At 42.8% G+C, this 26,538-nt stretch overlaps 1 protein-coding gene across 5 annotated transcripts in view; it reads left to right on the forward strand.

Moving 5' to 3' along the window:
• The window catches only part of KHDRBS3 (KH RNA binding domain containing, signal transduction associated 3), a 156,342-nt gene that overhangs the window by 47,945 nt on the left and 81,859 nt on the right, over positions 1-26,538 (forward strand). For 4 of the 5 annotated variants that reach the window (XR_014773343.1, XM_084751233.1, XM_084751236.1 and 1 more), the window contains exons 2-4: positions 3,096-3,214; positions 22,055-22,171; positions 26,266-26,412. Coding sequence is in view for 4 of the 5 variants with exons in the window: in XM_084751233.1 (XP_084607359.1) it covers positions 3,096-3,214; positions 22,055-22,171; positions 26,266-26,412 (383 nt within the window). In the remaining variant the exon portion in view is untranslated. Of the gene's footprint in view, positions 1-196; positions 234-3,095; positions 3,215-22,054; positions 22,172-26,265; positions 26,413-26,538 lie in introns of those variants that run through there. The other variant, XM_084751234.1, reaches the window with a different exon arrangement.

Raw genomic sequence — 26,538 nt, forward strand, 5'->3', positions numbered from 1 at the left:
GAGGCCTCTGGATGACATGCATCTGTTGGCAAGCAGATATCTATGGCCTGCCTGTTACATGTACCAGAGGGCAAATCTGTGGGTGGCATGGCAGTCTGTAGGACTCTGTCTTCCTCTGTGCTGCCTGGTGGTATGTGGGGCTGTGTGTGTCTATGGCCCACCAGTGCCCACGGGGTGAAGGACAGGTCTATGGGTGTCTTGCCCACACTGCATGGTATCCTTCTCCTACTATGGTACATTCCTGGCTTTGATTTGATTTGATTGGAATTTTTATGAGTCCTAGGCGTAAGACAGCTTTGGCCCTTAAGCTAGGCATCAAGCTAGAATTAACAAAGTACTGCCATCTGCTCTGCCCCTGACTGATAGAAGAACACAGCCACCACCACCACCATGTTTCTTTGTTGATTGAGATGGGTTTTCTCTCAAAAAAAAAAATCCACTGACTGGAAGTAATGTTGCCCATACGTGCATGGATATGGGACATCCCCTGGAGTGGTCAGCCTATCAGAGGCCACACCCCAAAGAGTGATCCTCCCGTTCCCAGCAGCTATAAACTTCCACTGGTGTTTCCATTTGGAAAGAGGCCTTGGGAGCTCCTCCGCCTTTCATAATGGACTTTTGGCTGCTTGTTTTTGTACAGGTAACCACAGCAGCTGTGCGTTCATGAGGGCAATAGCCACACCATGTCCATCGGACACATTCCCCAGCACGTCTTCCCATCCAGTGTCTTACATGCTTTCTGCCTCCTCATTCAAGAGTCATGGAGGGTTGGGGATGGCGTTTAATAAACATGCCCTCTGTTTTTGGCCGAATTCTCACAGTCTCTTTTTCTCAACACTCTGCTGCCCAATGCAAAAAGAAGGCTTTCTGACCAAGGCTGAGAACAGTCCAGGCCTCTGGGTATAAGTTTAGTATTTAGAAGGCATCTGATAACATGGTCATTTAGAAAAGTAACTGTAAGTTCTACCGTAGGATATGTGACCTTCCTCCCAAGTCTTCAGCTGTGCACTTTGGACAAGGACTGTGATACCATACCAGGCATAAAGTTCCCTCCCGTGGAGCAGACCTCAGAACTAGTCAGAAAGCAGACTCTATGACAGTCATGTGCCTTCTGCAAAAGTGACATAGCGTCCCTGGCCAGTAGATGCTGTAGCCTGAAAGGCCCATTGCTGCGTAAGACTAGTGGGTTTCAGTTGACTTTTTTTTATGTCCTTTGACTAACATGGGTGGTGTCTGCAGCAGTTGGGTCTTACTTCAGGGTTATTGTGGGCACCGAGAGCAGTGGTGTAGCCTGTGCTGTTTTGGATACCTCTGGGAGATGTCTGTGCCTAGCATGGCAGCTTTTGTTTACTAGACATGTCTTCTAGAAGCAGCCCTGCCTGTTTCTGCTTGCGTCCTCCATTTGAACTGCTACTTTAAAAACACACTTTGAAATTATCCTACCCACTAGGAAGTTTCCATAAGGGTTTTCCCACACCTTTAGTTTTGGTTAACCCACCTCCTCCTACCCCCATCCTCTTTTATACTCACACTTTCAACCCCCACTGTGTCACCTCTTCTTTCATAGGTCACTTGTTCTACTCTCTTCTCTGATTACATTTCAATTGGGTTGTAGGGTAGGTTTCCATATACCCTTCCTCCAGGTTACCCAAAAGGTCTCAGTGCTTTTTATTGAAGACTGAAAATATTAATCATACTCTATTATACCACTGATGCTGAAATTTTCTAACTTTGTGTTTATGCATGGAAAATGCCTGAGTGTTTCTCACCTTCAGAGCCTATCCTTTGTCTCTTTCCCTCTCCCCCCACTCTTGTTCCTGTTGCTGTCTTCCTGATGTCAGCCAGGTGCCCAGTGATCCTGTTGTTGACATGGAGTCGGAACAGGACGTACACATCCACACTCTGCACCTGCATCTCCCAGGGCCGAGCTAGAGACATAGGTAGTGAGAGAGAGAGAGTGTGTGTAAACAAGCGCAATAGTGTATGCCAGTCCTCATCTGTCCATTCATGCCACCTCCACTTCTTTCTCTTTCTCTGGGCCTGTATGTCTTGTTGGGGGTGAAAGTCCACAGTCCTTGCTTGGGAAGCCCCTGACTGTGCATCTGTCACACACGGGGTACTGTAGACAATACACAAAGCGAGTAAGAACATACACTGTGTCTAGTTTCTGGAGCTTGGACACTGGTGACTGTTCTACCTCCGTCAGCCCTTCCCCCTTACAGGAATAGAGTTGTCTGTACATGCTCTGTGAGGACCAAGCCAGGAGGGATTAATTTTCCTGTTCCTGCTACTTCTCTGAGGAAGGAGAGTCAGGGAGTTTTACGTGGATGAACCTTGAAATAAGCTGAGATCACCAGCTTCATGCGGAATGGAGAGGAACAGCAGAAGACAGTGTGTTAACTTGCAGTGGCTGGTGCTGTGTGAGGAGGGAGGGCGCCGCAGTGTGTTAACTGGCAGTGGACGGTGCTGTGTGAGGAACGAGGGCGCCGCAGTGTGTTAACTGGCAGTGGACGGTGCTGTGTGAGGAGGCAGGGCACTGCAGGTGGGAGCAGGCTGACTGAAGGACATCTACATTTTTAAAGCCAACTTAGAGTTAACTTTTAAAAATTATAAAAAAGATGGAAAGAAAAATATAATCACATCAATTCCCTCCTTCCCTTCCTTTCCTCAAACCTCTCGTCACCCCTGTTCTCAAGACTTGTGTCTTGGAGCCAATTCTTGATGGAACAAGCTTTAGAATGCCAGGGGAGAATAGAAATAAGGCGACTGGTGCCTTGCAGCATTGAGTTGACAACAGGATGGGACAGTTCCTGTGGGTTTTATTATTATTGTTTTGTCTAATTGTTTAGTTTTGTGTTTGTTCATGTTTACCATCGTTAGCACATGTAGCTGAAGGCTACTTTGATGGCCGTACTTTGTGCATTTTTAATTTATGCAGATTTCATTGGTAAAATGAAAACCTCATGTCAACATAAGAATCCTCATCTCTGCATTTGATTTCCTTCCACAGTGGAGCTAAGCTGAGTCCACACCTGCGGTCTGGGTCCCGTGTGTTGTGGGTCCCGTGCTTCATGGGTATCTTTTTGCCTCCACAGAAATAGAAAAGTTTCAAAAAGGAGAAGGCAAGGATGAAGAGAAGTACATTGATGTGGTGATCAATAAGAACATGAAGCTGGGACAGAAAGTGTTGATCCCCGTGAAGCAGTTTCCCAAGGTAAGGCAAGCTCTGTGGCCTGTTGCTAACCTGCGCCCCAGGAAGCAGGTGCCACAACAGAAGCTCAGTCAGGCCTTAGCACGCTTGAAGCTAATTAAAACTTTAGAGTGACCTGGGTGATTTGATTGTTTTGTTTGACTGCAGTAAATAGTGGAGTACTTATGCCGTCCCAGCCACGCGCACAGCCTGCCTTTCTTGTCAGTGTCCGCATGTAAAATGTAAAATTGAATGGTTTAGAACGGAACGGTGTATGTGGGATAGTCAGGGCCACGTTAGGGCGTACGCGTGCCTAAGAAACACCTGGTGGCACAGACTCTCAGGTGCCTGTATGTGGTGCCGATGCTGTTCTGTTTTGTTTAATCTTGTTGTTACTTCCTTTGCACTGCAGGCTGATAATCCTTACCCAGTGTACTAGAGCTAGTTTAGATGGTGTTCAGTTTGAAATTATACCTTATATTGCATGAATATTTTATTACACGTCATTTTGTGACAGGTGTTTTCATTTGTCTGGCAAAATGCCAAGTATTGAAATTGAGCTATGTTCTGTTTTTCAAAGAATTCCTGTTCTTTTTTTTTTTCCCCAAAGTGGTGGGTGCCCAATATGCTGTGTCCATAGGTAAAGTGCTTGGACTGTGCCTGCCTGTGCCCCATCTCTTGTGCACTATGTCGTACTATGAGGAGTTTTGTTACTATTATTCATTCTGTTGTATTGGTTTTTTTCCTCTGTTGTTATATTGCATTCCCCTGTGAGTAATGGCATTGTGTGTTTGTGTCTGCTCTTGAGAAGGTCACATTCTTTACCTCTATCTCTGGGCTAAGTGGGCTTTGATGGTCGATGGGTAGGAACTGCTTACAGGTTCTCTGTACAATTCTTTCTTGAAGCTTGTACTTTGCTAATGTTTGGCTCAGTCTTTGGCTTGTATTTTCTTTGTAGAATCTTACTTCAAGGAGTGTCATTTTTTTTTCAATATTTTGTTTCATAGTTCTTTCCATCAGTAAGAAATCTTGATCAATTTCAGAAAAAAAAGTAGAATCTTTAATGAATGGCAAATACATTTTCCTGTTTTTGTTTTTAACTGAAAAAAATTAAAATTATCATTTAAGCTTTTACATTAAAGGTGGCAGTGCATTTCAAATGAGTTTTGTAACTTGTGTGACTCAGAAGTTTGGTCTGTCCTCCAGAATTCTCTTTGTTGGAGAGTCCACTTAACCCTGGACCTTACTGGGAGGTGGGACCATTGGAAGGTGCAAGGTTTAGACAGTTGATGAAGGTGAGGCCACACTGATGGTATTAATTGTTTATAAAGACAGGTAGAGAGAGACTTGGAAGATGACTCAGTGAATACAGTGTTTGTTGCTCAAGCTTGAGGCCTTGAGTTCAGATCGCCAGTTCCCATATAAAGGCTGGCCGTGGCAGCACGCTTTGTAACTTTATCAGTGGTTGGTTGGGTCCAGGAAGCCAGCCAAAATAATGACCTATGGATTCCTTAAGTGAGCCTGTCTCAAAAACTAACTGGAAAGCAACTGAGGAAGACACAGACATTAGTCATTGCCCAGACACTGGTGGACACCTGACTCACACACACACTAAAATAAAGAGAGAAAGAGGAGGAAGAGAGATCTGTTTGCTCACTGTGTGTGACATTTGCATCCATTTTGAATGGTAGCATGAAGTCCTTCAAAGTGGTAAGTTGACCCTTCTGCATTGGAAAACCACACAACCAAGGATATCTGGGCAGCACTAATTGGTTTTGAGGAGTTTTTTAAAAAAAATAGGCAGACACAAAGATTGGTGAGTAGGGAAGGGGTGTATGTGTGTGTGTGTGTGTGTGTGTGTGTGTGTAGACTAATAAAAAATAAAACTGAAACCACAACTGCAAATTCTTGTACTCTGCTCTTGGATATCTCAGCCTGCAGAACGGTTAGCCAATAAAGTTCCTTTCACTGTAAGTTTCCTGTGCGCAAGTATTTTGCATGTATTCATGGATCCTTGTGCCAGGACCACAGTCTTGGTTACTGATGCTTTCTATGGAGAGCCACGAATCGCTCAAGTTTTGACCTTCTTTTTTGGGGGATTACTTACCTATTCTGCATCTTTTATAGTTCCATATACATTTACAAATTCATTCATGGATTTCTACACAATAACCTGCTGTGTTCTGGCTGCACCTGTGTTGACTGTTGATTGCTCTGGGGACTTCACCCCCTTCCCAGCTTTTATTCTTCCGTGTCTGAGTGTGGTGTTTATGGAGACATGCTCAGATTCTGCTCAACAGCATTGCTTACTTCCTAGTACAGGTCTTCTCTGCCTGCCTGAATATTTACTATCAGAAATGGGATGTTTTAAACTATATTCTAAGCTTGTACCGCACCTTTGTTATCCTTATTATCTGTTTCTTCTTTGTATTGTTAAATTACTAGTTCAATTAAATTGTTTGACAAATCTGTTATGATCTCTAGTTATATAATCATACTATTTGCATAAGTCGCTTTACTTCCTACTTATTTATATTTTTGGTAAACTACTCAACATAGGTGGTGGGGTAGGAGCCTTTGCTTCTCAAAAAGAAGAAACATGCATGATTCTATTTTACCTCTCATCTTTGCCTCACGTTTATTGGTGATGTTTATAAAAACAAATGAATATGAGTTTCTAATTTTCCTGTAGTTGCTTGTTGCCCTCACTCTTCTGTAAAGCAGCATCTTGCCCCTCAGGTTTGGACATACTCAGGACAGAAGTCAGATGCTCTTGTTGGCTCTCTGCTGCCGCACTTGTCACCTACTTTTCTCACAAGTGAGGTGTTCCATTTTTATAATGTGGGGATGTTTCTTTATAAGCAGATTAAGACAGTCTTGAAACATTTTAGTCCTTTAAGATGCAACATAGTCTATATAATTTTACTTAGACTTCTGATTGGTCAAAACTTAAATGGCTGTGATTCCACAAATACAAATTAGTCCTTAAGTTAAAAAATAGGGACACTCACTGTTGAGAAACAGTTGGTCAGAGATGCCTGCTGTGGCCAGTGAAGTTCCTTTTGTTTGCACTTGACACTTCAGTCTTTGTCTTGAAAATACCAGCGTTTTATCTGGTTAAAGGTTGTTAGGAAAAATCAGTTCATTCTGATGGGGACTGTTCAGTCTGTAGATTGCTTTTTTAAAGATGGTCATTTTTACTATGTTAATCTTGCCCATCCATAAGCATGGGAGATCTTTCCATCTTCTGATATCTTCTTCAATTTCCTTCTTCAAAGACTTGAAAGTTTTATCAAACAAGTCTTTCACTTGCTTGGTTAGAGTTACCCCAGGATATTTTATATTGCTTGTGGTTACTGTGAAGGGTGTTGTTTCCCTGATTTCTTTCTCAGCCCATTTGTTGTTTATATACAAGAGAGATAATGATTTTTTTTTTAAAAAATTAATCGTATATCCAGCCAGTTGCTGAAGGTGTATATCAGCTGTAGGAGTTCCCTGGTAGAACCTTTGGTGGCGCTTATGTATACTATCATATCAGGTGTGAATAGTGATACTTTGACTTCTTCCTTTCCAATTTGTATCCCCTTCAGTTGTCTTCTTGCTCTAGTTAGAACTTTAAGTACTATATTGAGTAGATACGGAGAGAGTGTGCAGCCTTGTCTCATCCCTGATTTTAGTGGGATTGCTTTGAGTTTCTCTCCATTTAATTTGATGTTGGCAGTAGGCTTGCTGTAAATTGCCTTTATTATGTTTATGTATGTCCATTTTAACCCTGATCTTTAATCATGAAGGGGTGTTGGATTTTGTCAAAAGCCTTTTCATATCTAATGAAATGATCATATTTTTGTTTTTGTTTTTTTCTTTCAATTTGATCATATGGTGGATTACATTGATGGATTTTCATATGTTGAACCATCCCTGGATCTCTGGTATGAAGCCTACTTGATCATGGTAGGCGATGTTTTTGATGTGTTTGATTCGTGATGTGATGGATTTGGTTTGCAATTATTTTATTGAATATTTTTGCATCAATGTTCATGAGGGAAATTGGTCTGAAATTGTCTTTTTGTTGAATATTTGTGTGATTTGGATATCATGGTGATTATGGCCATATAAGAGGAACTTGGCAGTATTCCTTCTGTTTCTACTTTGTGGAATGATTTTGAAGAGTATTGGTATTAGGTATTTGAAAGTCTAGTAGAATTCTGCCCTAAAATTGTCTGGCTCTGGGCTTTTTTAGGTTAGGAGACTTTTAATTACTGCTTCTATTTCCTTAGGGGTTATAGGTCTATTTAAATTGTGTGTGTGTGTGTGTGTGTATGTGTGTGTGTGTGTGTGTGTGTGTGTGTGTTCTTATTAGAGACAGGCTGGCACTTTTGGTTGGTCACAGCTACTTACTCCAGCTAGCTGGCATACAGCCTCCTAGGGATTTCCTGTCTCTGTTTCCCATCCCTGGGTATTGCAGATGGAGGCTACTGTGCCCATCTTTAATTGGCTTCTTGGTGTTGGTCGGGTGTCCAGCCTCACAAGTGTCACTTTTGTTTGTGCCACTGAGTGTGCAGTTAAAGCTGACGGTGAAACTCTTGGTCTTCTAATTCTGAAGTCTTGATCATCTCATTGCATTAGGCTGGACACTTTTATCTTGATGAAGAGTTGTATTGTCTGTCATGTAGGCTAATTTTGGGTTGTGTCCTGGACATTATAGATGTCCATTCTGGCAGCCCTCAGTTCTGTTCCAGATCTCTGAAGGACACTGATGCCTTGCTGGTAGCTAACTAACTAGATTACATTCAGACTGTAAGGTATTAAGAAGAATTGAATTGTCTTTTTCAATTTGACTTTGCATCTAATGCTGGGGTATATGGTTTAGGGGCAGCCTGAGATCCTGACAGACCTTCTGTGGTACTGCTTTCTGGGCTCCTCCCTTCATATTTCAGTACTATGGCTGCCTTGGGTCTTGCTTCTGCGGTGTAAAAGCTCTGAACTTACTAAGTGTTTACCTGGCAGTTTTTTTCAGGTCTTGACTGTATTTCCGCATTTTCCTGTTTTCTGTTACTTTCCAGGGCTGAAAATAGTTGACTTTGATGTTTTGTTCAGACTTGGACAGTTTATGGTTCATGCCTGTGGTCAGATTGGGATCAGCTTTATTCACAACATAGACAGATACATCTTCATATAAATAGAAAGCTAGTTATGCCCACTGCATGGACAGACACATTACCGAGCAAAGATGGCACAGGCAAACCTTTTTATGGATTCTTTGTACCCAGCGTGCAGTGGATGGAAAGATGGGCAGACACAGCAACTGTCTTTAATTAAATATTCTAGTACATGTTAATTATCCTGAAATTAATACTTTGTTGTATTAAGTTCTTGGGAGAAGTAATACATGAAATCTCAATGTCTCAAATATTCCTTTTTAGCAACAGCTTTGTTTTTGTTTTTTTGTTTTTTGCTTATTTGAGATAGAATTTCTTTGTGTAACAGCCCTGGCTGTCCTGGAACTCTCTCTGTAGACCATGCTGGCCTCGAACTCATAGACACCCACTTGCCTCTACTTCTTGAGTGTTGGGATTAAAGGCATGTGCCACCACTGCCTGGCTTCAATATCAGCTCTGATGAGACAGGAAGATGTGTGATTTCTGTGACTAGCAGATCCCAGCACACTGCATCTGCTTACAGTGTCTAGGATGGTTGCGTCCGTTCAGCATCGCCAACGTCACGCGTTATATGAGTGTGTATGTGAGTTGTAGAAGGTCTCCTGTTAGTGTGTGCTAACTGTCAGCAGGAGGGGAGCAGCTGTGGCGAGGGTACAGTTCCCTGTCGAGCTGCTCCTGGCTATCCTTTGAGCTGCTGCAGCAAGAGAGAACTGTGTGTGGAATTCTAGTTAGTAAAAGAGCCTTCACATCATTGAATCATTTTTCTCCTGCTGACTGGTCTGAGCTGCGTTTGTTATGGAAAAACTGTAGTGGTTAGGATTCAGCTATTGGTCTCAAACTCACTTGAGCAGGGAATACAGGTGACTAGTTAATGCTCAGAACACACACCTGGCTGTAAAAGGACAGGAGGGTCATTTTGACACATTTAAAGAGTGGTGCTTTCAGGACGTTATCTCTTCCAGAGGCCAGCTGGGTTAGGATCACAAGGAAGACAGGTTGATGGTTGGTGTTCCTCCTGATTTGAGGGCATGCTATGTAGGTCAGACACATTTGGGAAATCATAAGCTATTTCATTTGCTCCAGAAGATTAGTTCAAGATATGCAGATTTTAATAGAAGACGTGGAAGAATTGCTAGTGGGACTGCACACTTTTCTAGACTAGAGTGACTTTGAGTGGTTTTAGCAGGTGTGTGGTTCGTGCAGTGTCATGTTGAAGGGAACGCTGTAGACCATGAGAAAAGGCAGAGTTGTAAAGTTGAGCTAAGAGTTAATGTCTTTACATCTGGCTCTCTGTCTACACAGTCGGCCTTCCTCGGGCTTGGCAGACACACAGCAAGATATTCTGCTGGAGCCTCTGGTCGCAGAGTGCTCAGCTTGTGTAGACTTGTTTTCCCTATGCAGACACACGCATGCACCTATGGGGAAGTTTGGCTTCTAGCTCAGGCCCAGTCAGATCAACAACAGTGACCAACAATTGAATGATTGTGGCAATAGACTGCTGCAAAGGTTACTTAAAATTTACAAATGGTTTATTTCTTGATTTTTAAAAAAAAATTACTGTTTTTGATCAGGGCCAACTGTGAGTTAATGGAGCCTTCAGAATGAGACACACAAAAAAGAAGGGAATTTACCTCCCCCCTTCAGAATATTAAATGATTTTTTAAGGGACTGCTAGCATGTAAAAATGAATAGTAATTGGAAAATTGGTTTGGGTTTTTTTATTGTTGTTGTTTTAACCTTTTTTATTTTATTTTATTTTATTTTATGTATGTTTATTTTATGTTTTCATATATTACATCCCTAGCGCCGTTTCCCCTCTCTCTTCCCTTCCTAGTCTGTGCACCCCCTCGCCATCAACTTCTCCTCCTTTGACTTCAGGAAGGGGCAGGCCTCCCAGAGATTGCAACCAAACATGGCATATGAAATTGTAATAAGGCTAAGTAAATCCATCAAGGGGCATTCTTACTTTTATTAACTTGATGACTGCTTTTAAACATATCTCAGTATTCTCATGTGGTCACTGCAATTTGTGGTTAAAAAATCTTATTAAAAATCCATAGCATTACATGTTGGGAATGCAAGGTGGTTGGTGTTTTCACAGGCACTCTTGGGCTAAGGATCTTGGAGATTAAAGATCCATAAAATGTGTCTACTCTGTGTTTGAGATAAACTTCCAACTAACTTAAGGTTGACTTTCTTCCACTCCTTCTCCTGTGGAGCTTAGTACAGGCACTTTCAAATCCACCTGCTTGGGCGTTTACTCAGTGGCCGCTGGTTTACTTTCTCTAGATGATGAATATTTGGCATTTCAGCACATTACAAGTCGCCTGGTTGAATTCCAGAGACAGAGGGTTGGCGTGAACTATTATGTTAGGCAGTAAACTGATAGTTTACCTATAGAAATAAGCTGTAAGGCTTGCAGTTATGTATCTCTGTTACTGTCACTGGGAGTTAAATTGTTTGTGGGGACAGTGCCGTTTTTATGAATTTAACTTTTTGGAACTGATGATGCAGGCACTCCACAGTCGTACAGTATGATTCTTAACATCCAACACACTTGGCCATCACTTTAAACATCTGTTGTTTCTTGTGTTAAGAACATGCCATATCCTCTATTCTATTCTATTTTGATACATGCATTTAATATATCCCCTTGCTATACAGTTGATAGCACAAACTAATTTCTCCTGGTTAACAGGAACATCTCCCCTTTCTTGCCCTTTCCCTACCCAGTTTTTCCTCTTTTAGATTCCACACAGATCATGGGACTTGTGTCTTTGTAACTGGCTTATTTTATTTAGCATAAATCTATGTTCACCTCTGTCACAGTGATGTGATTTTTAAAAAATGCTTCACTGTGTTCTACGCTATATATTTCACGTGTTTTAAATCCTTCATTCTTCGATGGGCACTTTGGTCATATCTGTACCCAGGCAGTCAGAGCTAATGCAGTGAATGTGCAACCACAGACTTGTCATTAAGATGCTGACTCCATTTCTATCTGTAGTAGAATTTGTAGTGCTGTGTTGAAAACCTGGAGCATAGGGTGGTAGGGATGAGGAACAACTGAGGTGGCTTCCATCCATCGTGATGAGCGGAGTAGTGCAGCTCCCACTGTGCAGCAAAGAAGCAGAGACACACAGGGAGACAGAGAGATGGAGGGGCGGTGTACCTGCATGGCTTCTCCTTCTCCTCTGTAATTTCTGCCATGAACTAAACTTGAACCTTCACCAAAACAAGTCATGACTTCTTAGCTACGCAACATGAGGCACAGAAAGCACCGATGCTGAAGCTTGTTTGCAGAGTGGAAAGAAGCTTGTGTTAGGAACTCGTGTGACTTTGTCTTGGGTGTGTGTAGCTCTCGTGTTCATTAGCTCTTAGCACGCCAACTTTTCTTTAAACATCCTGCCAAGCACCTGCTAGCTCTTCCATGTGGATGTGTTTTAGACAGACTCGATGACAGTAACTGAACTCCACAGGTCCTCTTGACTGTTTTAGATTGTTTCCTGTTTCTTGTTTTTTGGGTTTTTTTGTTTTGTTTTGTTTGTTTGTTTGTTTGTTTGTTTTAAACACTAAGTATTAGAGTCTACTTAGGTGTCTGTGCCCAAATTAAGGGAATTGTTTTTGCCTGCTTCTTGCCTTGTCGCTCCTTCATCTTTCTTGCTTATATTTTCTTGTCAGTATTTGTTTGAGAATGCTGTCATCCCTCAGCGACACAGTGGTAAAGAGCCTCTTAATCCATATCCGTTTCTCGCCTTTGATTTAAAAACCTGCAATTAATCCTCTGCATCTGTAATTAGACTGGTATCATTTCTGATTTTCTGGATTAACATTTCCTTGCCATCTTACATCTTTCCCTGGCAAACCCAACTTTGATCAGTTGGTGATGAAACATAAGATAAGAGTCTCTAAAGTGTGTATCACTTGAGTAACCCTGTCGACATTTTTGACCCCTGCTCATATAATCTAGAGGAGTTCCTGGTAAGTTCCATTGTTTATTTTATTTTATTTTTTTAGGATTTGGAAATGTCTGAGTGCATTGGACTTTCTACCATTTACAAATTCCATGGTGAAAGCAGCACTTGATGGAACAGCACTATAATCTACCACTAATAATAGTTACATTTACTAGGAAAATTAGGACTTTTAAATAATAGCATTTATTGGCAGCTTAAATATTACCATAATCTCTGTAGCAAAGAAAACTGACAAAGTGTTGAACAATGCTATTAAATTTGAGGGGAAAACAAGCTTTAATTTTATAAGTATTTATGGTAAAGCTGTTATGCAAGAGAGATAGAAAATCAAAGTGCATTCTACTTTAGAGTAAGAAAATTCGTAACTTTAGCAGTGGAAAGCATTCATTTCACCAAAAAGTATAGGCTAAAAAAGTGGTAATGTAAGAGAGGTGGTGGGACAGAATTTGAAGAAGGAATGGGAGGTTATTTGGAAAGAGATTTCCAGGTACAGTGAGAACATGCTAAGAACAGTCTCCTCACTAGAAACAGTCTCTGCATCTGATTGAGTCTGGTGTGTCTCACACACCTTGTTCCTATGGATTTTCCAACCAGTGGTAGAAGAGCAGTGGCATTTTAAAGAGCTAAATGTGTTTATAAACCTTCTTATGTGGACGGCACAGGGGCCGTGGTAATGAGCAGGTGTTGATGGTGGCCTTCCCCAAGCCGTGTATCCATGGGCCTGCTTCCACCAGCTCTCAGTCTGTCACTTTCTTGGCTCTTAAGTTCCTTTGCAATGTGCACTCTAAACTATGCTTGAACATTAAAAAATTAAACAAACTCTCTTGTTCTTTGACATAATTCAGCCTCACCTTTAGAGACAATATTTACATTATCTGATACTGTACCTTAATTGTTTTACATTGTCCTAGGGGATATCTATATCTATATCTATATCTATATCTATATCTATATCTATATCTATATATATCTCCACTTGAAGAATTTTAAATACACATTAAGATTTTATAGGATCCTCAGGTAGAAGATCCTCTTGGCCTGGTAGCACTGATATTTTAGAAACCTGGTTCCTTCCATCTGTGAACCTGTAAACCAAACCTGGTTCACTACCACCTGCCTGTGGTGTAGTCTATGCTTGGTTGTATTTAAGGCCCAGTAGTTAGGAAAGAACTTTTAGTATTAAGTTTGGTATGGGTTATTCACTCAGTTTTGTACATGTGATTTGAAGGTTTTGCTCCAGGCTGTTGTTGAGTTACAAGGATAAATGAGAGAGGGCCTTTAATGTCAGAGAGACTGCTGCCCAGTTCCCAATTTGACCAAGCAAAGCACGTAGGCAGGTAGACTTCCAAGTCTTAGAAAACCCCATGATGTTTGGGGTGGTTATGTTGGCCTGGTTGGTCACGGCTGCCTCATCAGTTCTATCTGTGTTGGTAAAGCATGTTGAGCTGGGCCACGTGACTCCAAACCAACACACGCATGCTTTGTCCGTTCTGATCTGCAGCTTCCTTTACTAATAGCATGGGCAGAACTGAGTTAGAGATTAGGCTGGGAGAACTGACAGTGTCTGCTTTCCTAAACCAGCATTGCAGACAGCGCACTATTGGAAGTGAAGTTCAGGACACACAGCCAGAGAGGACAGTCAGTGAAACCAGGGAGCACGGTGGTTCCCAGTAGCCAGCCTGCACTGGCTTATGAACGAAGGGGATAAGGCCTCTGCTTACCCCCATGAACCTGACTGTTGCATCAAGCTCTGCCAACCTGTCTCTTGCCTCTCACTTTCAGTGGGGTTTGTGTCTTCTGAGACCCATGTGGAAAATGGATTGTTTTTCTGGGGTGTAGGGAAGTGGAGCCTTAAAAAAAAAGGGTAAATCTTTAACAGTGAATTCTGGCTCTTTGGGATGGATTAGTTACCTGGGGAGTTGGTTTTTTATACAGCTGGGCTGTCTGCTTGGGCTGGTTCTTCACCATACTCTTGTATGTTATCCTTTGGTGTTCTTGCAGTGTCAGTTTGCAGAAAGGGACCCTTGCAGATGCAGCTGCCTGATCTCAAACAGCCAGCCTCCAGAACCTCGATCCTTTGAAAACCACCCTGCCTCATACATTTCATTATATCAACAAGCAAGTGTCCCTCGATGCCCCTTTTCTTCCTTGTGTACCTCTGAATTGTGGGCAAGTAAATGGAGCTCTTTCCCCCAATTTATTTAGTGAAGTCATTAAGGCTAGGCGAAAACTGATCTCTAGCTAAGCTTATAGTGTTTCTCATAAACTTGGGAAAGGTTTCACTATCTGTAAAACATAAGCATCATATTGTATATAAGTGTGTTGAATCAAATGCTTTAGTTCCATTTAAAATGGATCGGGGCTATAGAGATGGCTCAGCAGATAAGAGTGTTTTCTGTTCTTCCTGAGACCTGAGGTCTGGTCCCTGTAGCCATGTCTCGTGATTCACAACCATATATTCCAAACCGAATGGACCAAAGGGCATCAGATCTTGCAAATGCTGGTACAGTGACTGCTGTAAGGAAATGCCCCAGAAACTGCAGGTGCCAGTGAGGTCATGAGATGGTCCCTGTTGTTAGCTTCAGTTCACTGGCTGGCTAAGCTTCTTTCTACTCAACTGTGTGGCCGCTGGTGACCCTAAGCTCTTCATTCTAGTGCCCATTCCTAGTGCTAACTTAATGCGGTATACAGTGGTGTATAATGATGCTGCAGAATAGCTGATACAGATGTTAGAATAAGTGTCAGTAGGGGACCAGATGAACATTGCTGGGGAAGATGCGTACAGAATGGGCAAGAGAAGTTGCACCTGTGTTTGCATGGTCTGGTGAGGGGTACATGGCTACTGCTGTGGTCTGACACGGGCCTGATCTTACACTGTGCCCTTAAGTCTTCTTATTTAAGTTTTTAAATTTCATTTGTGTGTGTCTGTGCGCGCGTGTGCGCGTGCTTATGAAACTATGAAGTTCAAAAGAAAACTTTAGTAACTGTTCATTCCTTCTAAGTATATCTAGACATGGCTTTCTCGGCATAAATGACAAAAGGCGGATGTTTGGGCTCTCCCCTTACATGATCTTTTATCCATCCTTTGTCTGGTGTGTTCAGGTTTGAGTTTTCTAATATGGTCACTGACTTCTGACTATATTTGGTATGCTATAGGTAGCAATGCTTTCCTTGTGTGAACACCGTAGCTATCAGTCTGCACTGTGGTGGGTTTTGGACAGAAGATGGCTGTTCACCGTCACAAGCACGATGTCGAGTTATTCTCACAGCATGAGGCTCACCATCGTGAGCTACTCAAGGCAAGGCACAGCCTGGAAGCCAATGTTCGATTCACCGTGGAGCAGCTTAGAGCAAACAGGACTCCAAATGCTGGAAGCACATTTAGGGTTTTTAACTTTTTGTCTGTTTTGTGCTGTCAGTGATCAGACCCAAGACTATTACGTGTTAGACAAGTGCTGTTCCTGTGAGCATCAACCCCAATGACAGGACCTTCTGGTTCTGAAGTTCTCTTTTTATTTCTTGTCCAAAGAGTTTTTTTATGTTTTATGGCTCTATGGATATAGATGTAGCTTTCCCAACATAAAGAACAAAAGACAGGTAGGCGCTCAGGTTCCTGGTCCTAAGATCATTACTTTATTGTTGTTGCCTCCAGTTCCTCTTCCACACTTTGTTTGCTTTAGAGTCTGTTTCGTTCTGGCAGTGGATGGAGGGTTAGGAAGTGCATGGACTTGGAAATTCAAGAGTTGAATAAAATATGTTCTTAGTTACCAAGAGTCCACGGAAATGTCTTCAAATCATTTGGTTCGCATAGCAAGAAATGCAGGAGTAAGTGGTTCTGAATGTCAAGGGAAGGTTCTAGAAAAGTAGGTGGGGCCATGGACAGTGAAGGAGTTCCAAGGGGGGGGGGGTGCCTAGGCTGCACATGCATTGGATTTACACAACATTCATTCTTTTCATGTATTTGTCATTCTTAAACCATGAAGTTCATACCAATGTGGAAAATTTTAGACAGTGACCAAGATACACTGAGGAAATGGTTTCTGGACTCCTGGCAGTGGGCCAAGGCCTGCCTGGGTGTGTCTGTCCTCTGCTCTTCTCAGTATTTCTCTGTTCTGTCTCAGAGTCAGTGATTCTGTTCCCCCCGCCGCCCCCCCCCCCCAATTCTCCTCCATTCCCCTAGTGATTCCTGTCTGAGAGGCTCCTTAGTGTCTGAGGGATTGCCTGTTCCTGTGCCGTCTCACTGAGACATGAGACTCACGAACAACACAGCTCATGCCTAACTGTCCCGGAGGCCATCAGTGGTTGCTACCTGCCTCTGTCTTGTACACATCATCATCTGAATGCATGCCTCACTTGTCATTGAGCAGACCTCAGTGCTGGGCTTTTGTTCTCACTCAGCACCCCCTTCTTCCTGGAGGTGAATGATGGGTTAGATGGTTCTGGGTGTATCCCGGCTTCACACTTGTCCCCACCTCCTCAGGGAATCATGGATGAAGTATTCTCCTTTCTCCTCTATGGGCTCTGGGGACAGGATGATCCTTTAAGAGCATGCCGATCTTTATAATTCAGTGAATGAATGGTCCTGTCATGCTGTCTCAGATGTCTGAGTGTCTTGACTCTCTGTGTGTGCCAGGGATGCTATAGGGTTAAAGTTTTCCTGGGATAGAGTGTTCATTTGCAGCAAGTACAGCTGTTTTTCCATTTTCAGGGCAGAAATAACTTTCTCTCCAGCTCTCTATAGCCAAGGTGCATGGGCTGTGCTGGGGCCTGGTGGCTACAGCTTTGCTGATTCTGTAAGGAAGGCCTTTTACAGCTAATGCCAAATATTAGGATATAGGTTCTAAGAATAGTGATACCACTATGTTCTAATCAGAGACTGCTGTTGCTAACCTTCTCTTTCAATAAGAACTCTTTCTGTTGATGGAAGGAAGGAACGAGAAGATTAAGACAAAGACCTCTTATGGTTATGCATGAGAGAAGATGGCTGGCGGATGGTCAGTTAATGCAGGGCTAAAGAAAAGTGGACAGGCTTAAGCATGCTCCAGTGTACTCTTGCTAGAATTTAATTAATTAGTTCCTTAAACAGTTAGTATACGCTCTGAGCAGGCATTCTAGATAGAGCAGTGCACACAGAAGGCCTGGCCAGTACCCTCAGGGAAAGTCAGCCATGGGCTTGGGCCACTGAGGTGCATGGAGGTGATGTCCCTTGCTGGACTTGAGGCTCTGAAGAATACCTTTGAAACTATTATAGCAAAGTAAAGTGTTGAGTGAGAGTCGATGACATCCATGCATCCAGGCGTTGGGCTAGTCAACTAGCCCTATTTGTACTTGAGGGTTGGATATAAATGTTCCCAGGGAAGATTTTCATATCACATGTGTAGAAGGGCAGTTGGCCTTCACCAATGAAGATCATGGCTATTGCAGCTTCTGTGCACTCTCCAGGGAAACACTAATGTCCATTTGCCATCCTAGTGGTTGTGGAATGTTGCCTATTTCCAGTGTGTGTGTGTGTGTGTGTGTGTGTGTGTGTGTGTGTGTGTGTGTGTGTGTGTAATGGGCAATTGTCATCTGGAGAAAAATCATTGCTTCTAAAAATGGTAGCAGTTTCATTTGTTACTGCAGATGAAGAAATGAAAGTATTAGGTACATGTTGGCATACTGGAGAAATGAGTGCTGAAATGCATTCCTTCTTACTAGCTATCTTGCAGACACCGTTGGCGTACTAAAGACTAAACTCTGAATTCAGTAAGGAGAGACAGTACTGGTAAACATCATTGCAGAGACCCAGAAAGGGACCGTGGCAGCAAGGATGAATGGGTGGTGAAGATGTGGAACATAGACAATGCAGTCTATTGAGCTGTCAAGGGAAATGTAACCATGAAATTTGCAGGCGAAGGGACAGAACTTAGAATGGGCTGTACTGAGTACGGTGACCCAGACTCAGAAAGACAAATGCTGTATGTTCTCTCTTATTTGCGGGTTTTCTTGCTCCAGTTCTTTGAGATGTAATAAAAGTAATAGAAGAAGCCAGGAGAATAGAAAGGGACCTTGATGGGGGCTGTGAGGATGGAGAATTGTTATGAATGTGTGTTATAAATGGGGAAAGGGGGACCTGATTGTGGGTCAGAGAAGGAAGGGTGATACAGAGGGAGAGGTAGGATGGAGAGTTCAATAAAAGTAAGGGTGGCTGAGAAGTGCCTGGGGCAGGGAAAATCCATAGGGAAACACTCATACATATGTACGTGCATGAATGTACATATACTTGTTGCTTTTTAAATATATTTTATTAATTTATTTATATTACATCTCAATTGTTATCCCATCTCTTGTATCCTCCCATTCCTCCCTCCCTCCCATTTTCCCCTTACTCCCCTCCCCTATGACTGTGACTGAGGGGGACCCCCTCCCCTTGTATATGCTCATAGGGTATCAAGTCTCTTCTTGGTAGCCTGATATCCTTCCTCTGAGTGCCACCAGGCCTCCCCATGCAGGGAATGTGGTCAAATATGGGGCACCAGAGTTTGTGTGAAAGTCAGTCCCCACTCTCCACTCAACTGTGGAGAGTGTCCTGTCCATTGGCTAGATCTGGGTATGGGTTCAAAGTTTACTGCATCTATTGTACTTGGCTGGTGCCATAGTTTGAGCAGGATCCTTGGGCCCAGATCTGTCATCATAATGTTCTTCTTGTAGGTTTCTAGGACCCTCTAGATCCTTCTATTTCCCCATTCTCCCATGCTTCTCTCACCTAGAGTCCCAATAGGATGTCCTTCCCTCTGTCTCAGTTTCCTGGTAAGTGAAGGCTTTCGTGGGACATGCCCCTTGGGCTAATGTGCAGATATAAGTGAGTATATACCATTTGACTCTTTCTGCTTCTGGGTTAACTCACTCATTATGACCATTTCTAGTTCAATCCATTTGTCCACAAATTTTGGGAATTCCTTGTTTTTAATAGCTGAGTAGTATTCCATAGTGTAAATGTACCACAGATTCTTTATCCATTCTTCTACTGAGGGACACTTAGGCTGTTTCCAGGTTCTGGCTATTATGAATAAGGCTGCTATGAACATGGTTGAGCTAATGTTCTTGTTGTGTGCTGAAGCATCTTCTGGGAATATTCCAGGGAGTGGAATAGCTCAGTCTTGAGGAAGCTCTATTCCCAGTTTTCTGAGATAGTGCTAGATAAATTTCCAAATTAATACTTGTTGTTTTAAATGGAGTTACACCATACAAGGTGAGAGTGTTCCCCCAGGAGTCATAGACTGTCTGACAAAGACCCTGGTGCCAGGAAAGGGAAGCTTCCCTTCTAGATGTTGGTCAAGGAAGTCCAAGAGACTCCAAAAGAAATGGAGACTGTTGACATTGCCCTTGGTTACCTCCTCTGACTTGTAGATCAGACCCTATTGCTTAAGACACCACAACTTTGGACAGAGACTTGGAGGAATTGAATTTGAACTGACCTGGGACTGGCTTTCCTGGTGTCAGAGGGGGGTACACTAGCTGCTGAGGGAGAAACACAACCAAGAAGCCTACCCAGCTGTGACGCCTGAGAACAGAGGTAATGACACACTTGGAAGGCGCCTCCAATGATTCAATAGTGACATATCTTCAGAGCAATCAATAGTTGTCTAGTTAGACTTACAGTCCGACAGTAGGAAGTAATCTGTGCTTGTTACTGTCAACTGTTACCCATGGCCAGGGAGGTCATGGACCCAAGAGGCAAATCTACTACTTCCACTTTCCTAAACAAAGCAGTATAATTTCCAACTGCATTTTAAATATTTGTCCATATACCCACACCTAAGTGGTTCTCACCCCTCACCATGGAATCTTTCTTGCACAGTACATGGGTGTTAGTATAGAGATCCACAGCTGGTCAAAATGAAGAGAATACATGACTGGAGAGGCCAGAATCAACTGACACACCCACAGTGCAGTGTCTACATGTATGCTTAGGGAACATGAAGGAAGAGGGGCTGTAAGATTGTAAGAGGGCACTGTCTGTGAGACAGTGCTCTATAGACTTGTCAGGGAAGCTGCGTATGGGAAATATTAGCAAAATGGCTGCAAGACCCGGACAGTGACAGCACCAGTTAGTGTGCCATCCTCGATGGGGGTAAGTTCACAAGGCTCCATCCCTAGATGAAGAACTACAGGCATCTGGGAGAGGAAAGATTAATTTTTTCCTGTGGTGAATCCCTAGTATTTGGCTATTCAATCCCAAGTGGCCAACGCTAAACCTATGTACATATGAGCAATGTCAAATGAACTTAGCAGATAGTGTGTCTTTGTGGGTGGATGGATGGACGGACGGACGGACGGACGGACAGGCAGGCAGGTAGGCAGGCAGACACAGATAAATAGGTAGAGTCACTGAGTTTGGGAAGGATGGATGAGTGAAAATTTAAAAAATCAATTTTCAAAAGAGAAAACCTTGTTATTGCTTGAACATTTGATATAGGAAATGAAAGAATCAACATTGTATAAAGAGTTTAGTTGCACCCTCCAAAAAGTCAAGTCAAGAAAAATAAAAGACACCTGGAAATCCAGGATCTACTGTCCAAACAGTAGAAACTTTTAGGAAGGTGGAGCAGAGAGAGTGCAGAGCAAGGATAGGCAGACATGAGTGGGTGAAGATGCTGATGCCCCTTCTGAACTAATTCCACGTGAAAGGGAAAACAGTTTGAATTTGGATTAAAGATGCATAAAATTTTAAATGAGTATGAAAAAAGCCATTTTAATTTTTGAAGTGTTAACTGATTTCAAGAAAGTCAGTTAATGTCATAGTTAATTCAACTGCTAAAGACTGTAGCTCCCTTAAAACAGCAACAGCCATGGCATAGAGCACCAAGACAGCAAGAGGCTGTGCCAGTGTGGACTCAGAAATCTTTCCAAAGAGAAGTAAGTGCTAAGCTGGTCAAGTGTCTGGTTTGCAAACAGAAATATTTGTACTGTATCTCAATTACAGGAAAGCTTTAGTGACTTATTCAGCATTTCTCATTGTAATTCCTTTCTTCAAGGTGTTTCTTGCATGTATGTTATATGTTAATATGCTAAGTATTATTAGAATGACTTCTTCTCATTCAGCCACCCAGTCCTCAAAATGACCCTAGGTGGCTGCTGTCCTCATGTCTGTTGTACAGGAGAGTAAACCAGGAAGATGGAGGACAGGGTGCTTCCCCAGGGCAAACCACGGCAGTCTAACCTCAGGCTGTGTGTCCAGTAACTCACTCCCCGTTGCTTACTAAGTTAGGAAGCACAGCTATCGTATCACATGAATTTCTTGATTCTTATACCTAGTTATTTGCGAAGAGAATTATTTTGTTGTGAATCATTTTCAATCACTGACTGAGAATTCACCTGAATCAGTCCATTCACTGGGCATCTAAAACTAAGTCTGACAGAGCAGGACAACCCATGTGTTCCACTCCAGGAGACAGACATGTAGCATCTTCTCACCTTTACGCTAGCCTGTTCCTGCATGTAGATGGTAGGAAATTCTCAATTACCACTGTCACTTACATGGCAAATGCAAAGGATACCTCTTAAGGTTTTACATCTTTGGCACCACTTTTGTGGTCTGGGAAATATCACAGTGTGACCTTTGTGGCGGGAACATAAATACTTGTTATTGATGAGAGCTGTTGGGCAGTGTTTCCCAATATTCAAGGCTGGTGTTAAACTACTTTAAAACTTGAATGTTACAAATCTGGCTGGTTTGTTTTTCCTAGTTCAACTTTGTGGGGAAGCTTTTGGGTCCACGTGGCAACTCTCTGAAGCGCTTACAAGAAGAAACGTTGACAAAAATGTCCATCCTTGGAAAAGGTTCTATGAGAGACAAGGCAAAGGTAATATTGGCCATGGACAGTGGCGGCCTTATTGGCCCTGTACTGTTATGTCTGTTATGTCTGTTTATTGCCTGTTGAGTCAGTGCCTAGTGTCTAAGAGTTAAGGAGAAGCTCAGATGGAATTAGAGGAAAATGTTTTATAAAGTGATACATTTTGATGATCTGTCAATGATTGACATTTTCTGGCAAGTTCCAACATATATAGTATCCTACCACTTTTAACTATTTAAGACTCATGTGCAAAAAAAAAAATCAAACAGTACTATTTACCTTGCTTAGTCTGAATGCAGCCTTTTATAGTGACAAGAAAGAAATGTTCCCTGTAGTCACCCCACTATTGTGTTTTAAATTAGTTCCTATACTTTTCTTTTCTGTATACAACTTCCATCCCCTTCCACATAGTACACAAGATATGTGATCAACAGTGGACTGTGTATGGCTGTGGTCTGGGATTCTGCTGCCCAGTGCTGTGGCATGTTATCTTATGAGATGCTTCCCAGCATTCACAGGAGAATTTGCATTTCCCACAATGCCTTCTAGCCATGAGTGATGCATGCCTGAACTTGACTTTCAGTATGTGCACATCGACTTCTTTTTCTGCCCTTTATTTGATACACTCATTTTATCACATTCAAAGGATGATTTTAAATGTTTTCATAATTGCTTCACATTCCAAAATATATTTATTCTACATAGAGATGTTTGTGCTATATGCCCTGTTGTTTTGAAAAGTTGAAAATTACTGAATTACTGAATTGATTCCTTGTTGCACATGTTAGGAACTTGGGTCAGTATCTGGATTAACCAGAGGAATCAGCGATATTTTCTGGCTTAACTTTTAATGAAGCCATATGCCTCTCAGAGCAGCACTAATGGAAGTGTAGCAGACTCACAGAAAGTTTTAAGAAAAGGTTCTGGGACCCCAATAACTTAAGGGTAGAAATTGAGGGTATGTTCAGTATCGGTGTAGATGTAACCTAGCAGACAAGTTAGCCTCACACTTCTCCAGGTGTGGTTGCTCCGGGTTCTTACCTGGATTCTTCCACACTTCTCTGTTGGCATCAGGTGGGGATGAAACTGTGTATTAGTCACTTGGGTAGAAATGATGTGTATCTCATAGGAGACTACTCAAAACTTGGTAGTAGACTCACTCATTGTGTAATAAGGCTGCTTGGCAGTCGGGCCAGTGTCAGGAATGCTTGTTATTCAAGGGAGGTTCTTGGCAGAGGCCGTGTCAGCTGAACAGTAAAGAGAAGGAAAGAAGTGAGGCTGTCAATTCTCACCCGATTATGTATGCATATACAGTCTCAGTCATGGTATGTGCCTGGCTGTCCATGCAGTACATGGGATCCTGAATATCACCAGCTTGCTCTCAAACTGTAGTGATCCTTCTAAATTATTCTGGCTATCGAGGCTGTGGTTGTCCTCTGCTCTTGGCATCTTTGGCATCCAACAAGGATAGACATCCTCAGGAAGAGAGAGTCTATAAGTGAAGGAATGAATCACCCCATCCCTGTCACTCTGGTGACTGCTTATAGCCTGAGCAGCACTGAGCTGCCTGAAGAAGGAAGCATCCACACATCTGCCTCAGTAGTTCCTCATGAATGCCTGTCACCAAGTGTCTCCTCTGCATTTGCTCTAAGGGGACCCAATTTACAAGCTCAGGCCTCTATCCCAGAAAACTTACCACCCATTCAGTAATTCTCCCATTTCTGTCTCTAAGCATGCGGGCCCATCTCCAAATGTGTATGGTGAATCTGCATTTGCTCATCATTCTGTCAAGCTACAGAGTAACTAGAGGAAGAGGATATATTGTACAAATTCCACTCCACTCAACCACTGTCAATGGAATAGAACCAGAAGTTCATATCCCTTGATCTCATGGACTCTGCCTGAGTGCAGCATTAGACCAGAGTGAAGTCGGCCACTCTTTTCTCATACATCTCTCTAGGAACATGTTCCAGATCGAGGCTGGGAGGACTAGGGGTATAACTGTTATTGTGTGTTTATAGCCAATTCCTCTAGCTTCAGGGAGCAAGCAGGGCTTTGAGCATGGACCAGGAGGTAACAAGGGGGAAAGTAACCATGACAACTACTGTCTCTTTTGAAGGGGCTGCCTCACTCAGTGTTCAGGCAATGTAGATGCTCATTAGATAGACATCTTGAGTGCAAACAACTCAGTTTTGCTTTGGCATTTGGGTATTTAGGATTATTTGTATTTCCCAAATGTTGCAAAGACAATTCTCAGCTTTTCACTGGGACTTACCCAGATATCAACCCCAATCCCATAGAAAAGACTGAAGTGTGGATCTCTGTGTTGGCTCTTGTACCCTCTTTTTCTACACTCAGTGAGACCTCTGCAGTTACTTCTGGCTCTTCTGTGTTAGCTTGCCATCACGTAGCAAACACTTGAAATAATCAGATTATGAAAGAGTAATGGCTTATTTTGGGGTACCACCTAAGGATGGCTTGACACCATCATTTGAGGATCTACAGTGAGACAATACATCATGTCTAGAATGGAGAACAGGAAAAGCACTCCCTCGTGGCCAGGAAGCAAGAGAGAGGATAGGAATGGTCCTTACTGTTCTTCCAGGTCACCTCCAATGACCAGAGTCACCCAGTCACCTTTCTGGGCACATGGACTTGTGAGGGACACTCAAGGTCCCCGTCATAGCAAGCTCACTGCTAAATTCATTTCAAAGCTCCCTGTTCACTCCACCCCAGCAGCCTCCTCTCACCTCCTCCTTGTCATGCTAGCTGCCTCCACCATGAGATCTGTCACTTAAACCTTCCAAAGCATCACCCAAAGCAGCCACAGGTGATAGTTTAAGTAACACGTTTCCCTTTAGGGTGTGTACTACCAGCATCCCATTTGCTGGCCCATAGCTAGCTCTTCCCTGTTGGGTGTTTGAATATTGGTTGCAGTTGCTCCTTTTACTAGTTTAACTTTAGCGTGCATCAGTTCTCAGCTAATCGTATCTGTTTTAAAAGAGATAATCCTTAGTGTGAAAACTCACATTTCAAAAAAACAAAAACATTACATTCTAACAGTGTTCACTACTATAGCAAATTTAACACAAACTCATGTTTATTTATTTGCTACATTCATTAATGACACATGTTGATGCCTGCCAGTGGCTGCCTTTCCTGTAACTATAGTGATGCTCTGGTCTGATGGGCCTTCAGTTGATGTAAGGCATCGTGCTGTACATCTTGCCCACATCAACCTATAGTCCAGGTGTGTCCTGCTGTAGATAACCTGCCAGGCAGTATTCTGAGGAGACTGACCTCAGCAGGATAAGGAGACGAGAGTACACCAGTTCTGTCCCATGTTAAAATCCTCTCTGATAACATAAGGCACTGACCAACAGTCAAGCAGTCAATGTGGGATTTGAGATTTGAGTACAAAATCTGAGTCTGTACCCTTCCCCAATCAGCACATTCCCCTATGTTATGAAGCCACGGAACAGCCTGTTGGCACTCACTGTGGATTGCACAGTGACTAGTCCATCACAAGGCATCCTTCACCAGTCAGCTGAGCATTGGGATAGAAATGAAAAGCATAAACCAGCCCTTCACACATCATCAGACAAGATGGGCATACAGGGTCTGCTCTTTGGCAATCACCTGCTAAGGAGAGAACACCAAAAAGAATGAAGTGAGCTTGAAATATTTTTGGATGCTTAGGATTGTGGTGAATGCTTGGTGTCAGCATGCCTAAAAACAGCAGGCATCCATAGTGCCAAAGTGAGCTGGGCACTAGGCTATGTAGAGCAGAGGTTTGTGCTTAGCTGGGGCAGGTAATGGGGCAGGCAGGAGTTGACAGGAATCAGCAGGTAGCCAAGTGCAGATGATTCCTTAGGGGCAGCCTTAGGGCAGGAGTGACTGTATCCCAGCAGAATAGGATGCCCATCCAGGGTTCCTGAGAACCTGGGAACAGCAGGATCAAATTTGTAGTTGTAAAGCATCCTGGGGTGCTATTTGTCATAGAATCTTCCATGACAAGCCTCTGTGAGATAAGTTTTGGGTAATTTTTGCTTGCTTTTTCCTGTCTCACAATGACACATTTTAAATGCCATTATCTTCTTCAGGAGGAAGAGCTGAGGAAAAGCGGAGAAGCGAAGTACTTCCACCTCAATGACGACCTGCACGTGCTCATTGAAGTGTTTGCTCCCCCAGCAGAAGCTTATGCCCGGATGGGGCATGCCTTGGAAGAGATCAAGAAGTTCCTCATCCCCGTTAGTACTTTTTTTTTTTTAACCAATCATTGACTTGCATTTTAAGGTTGAGTCTTTACCGGAATCCTTGCTGATCTGGCTCCTCTTTTTTGTGCGGCTCTGTTTTGAGTGCTGCCTCTTTGTTGT

This window comes from Acomys minous (assembly GCF_964271855.1).
Source record: "Acomys minous genome assembly, chromosome: 12".
Classification (NCBI taxonomy): domain Eukaryota; kingdom Metazoa; phylum Chordata; class Mammalia; order Rodentia; family Muridae; genus Acomys; species Acomys minous.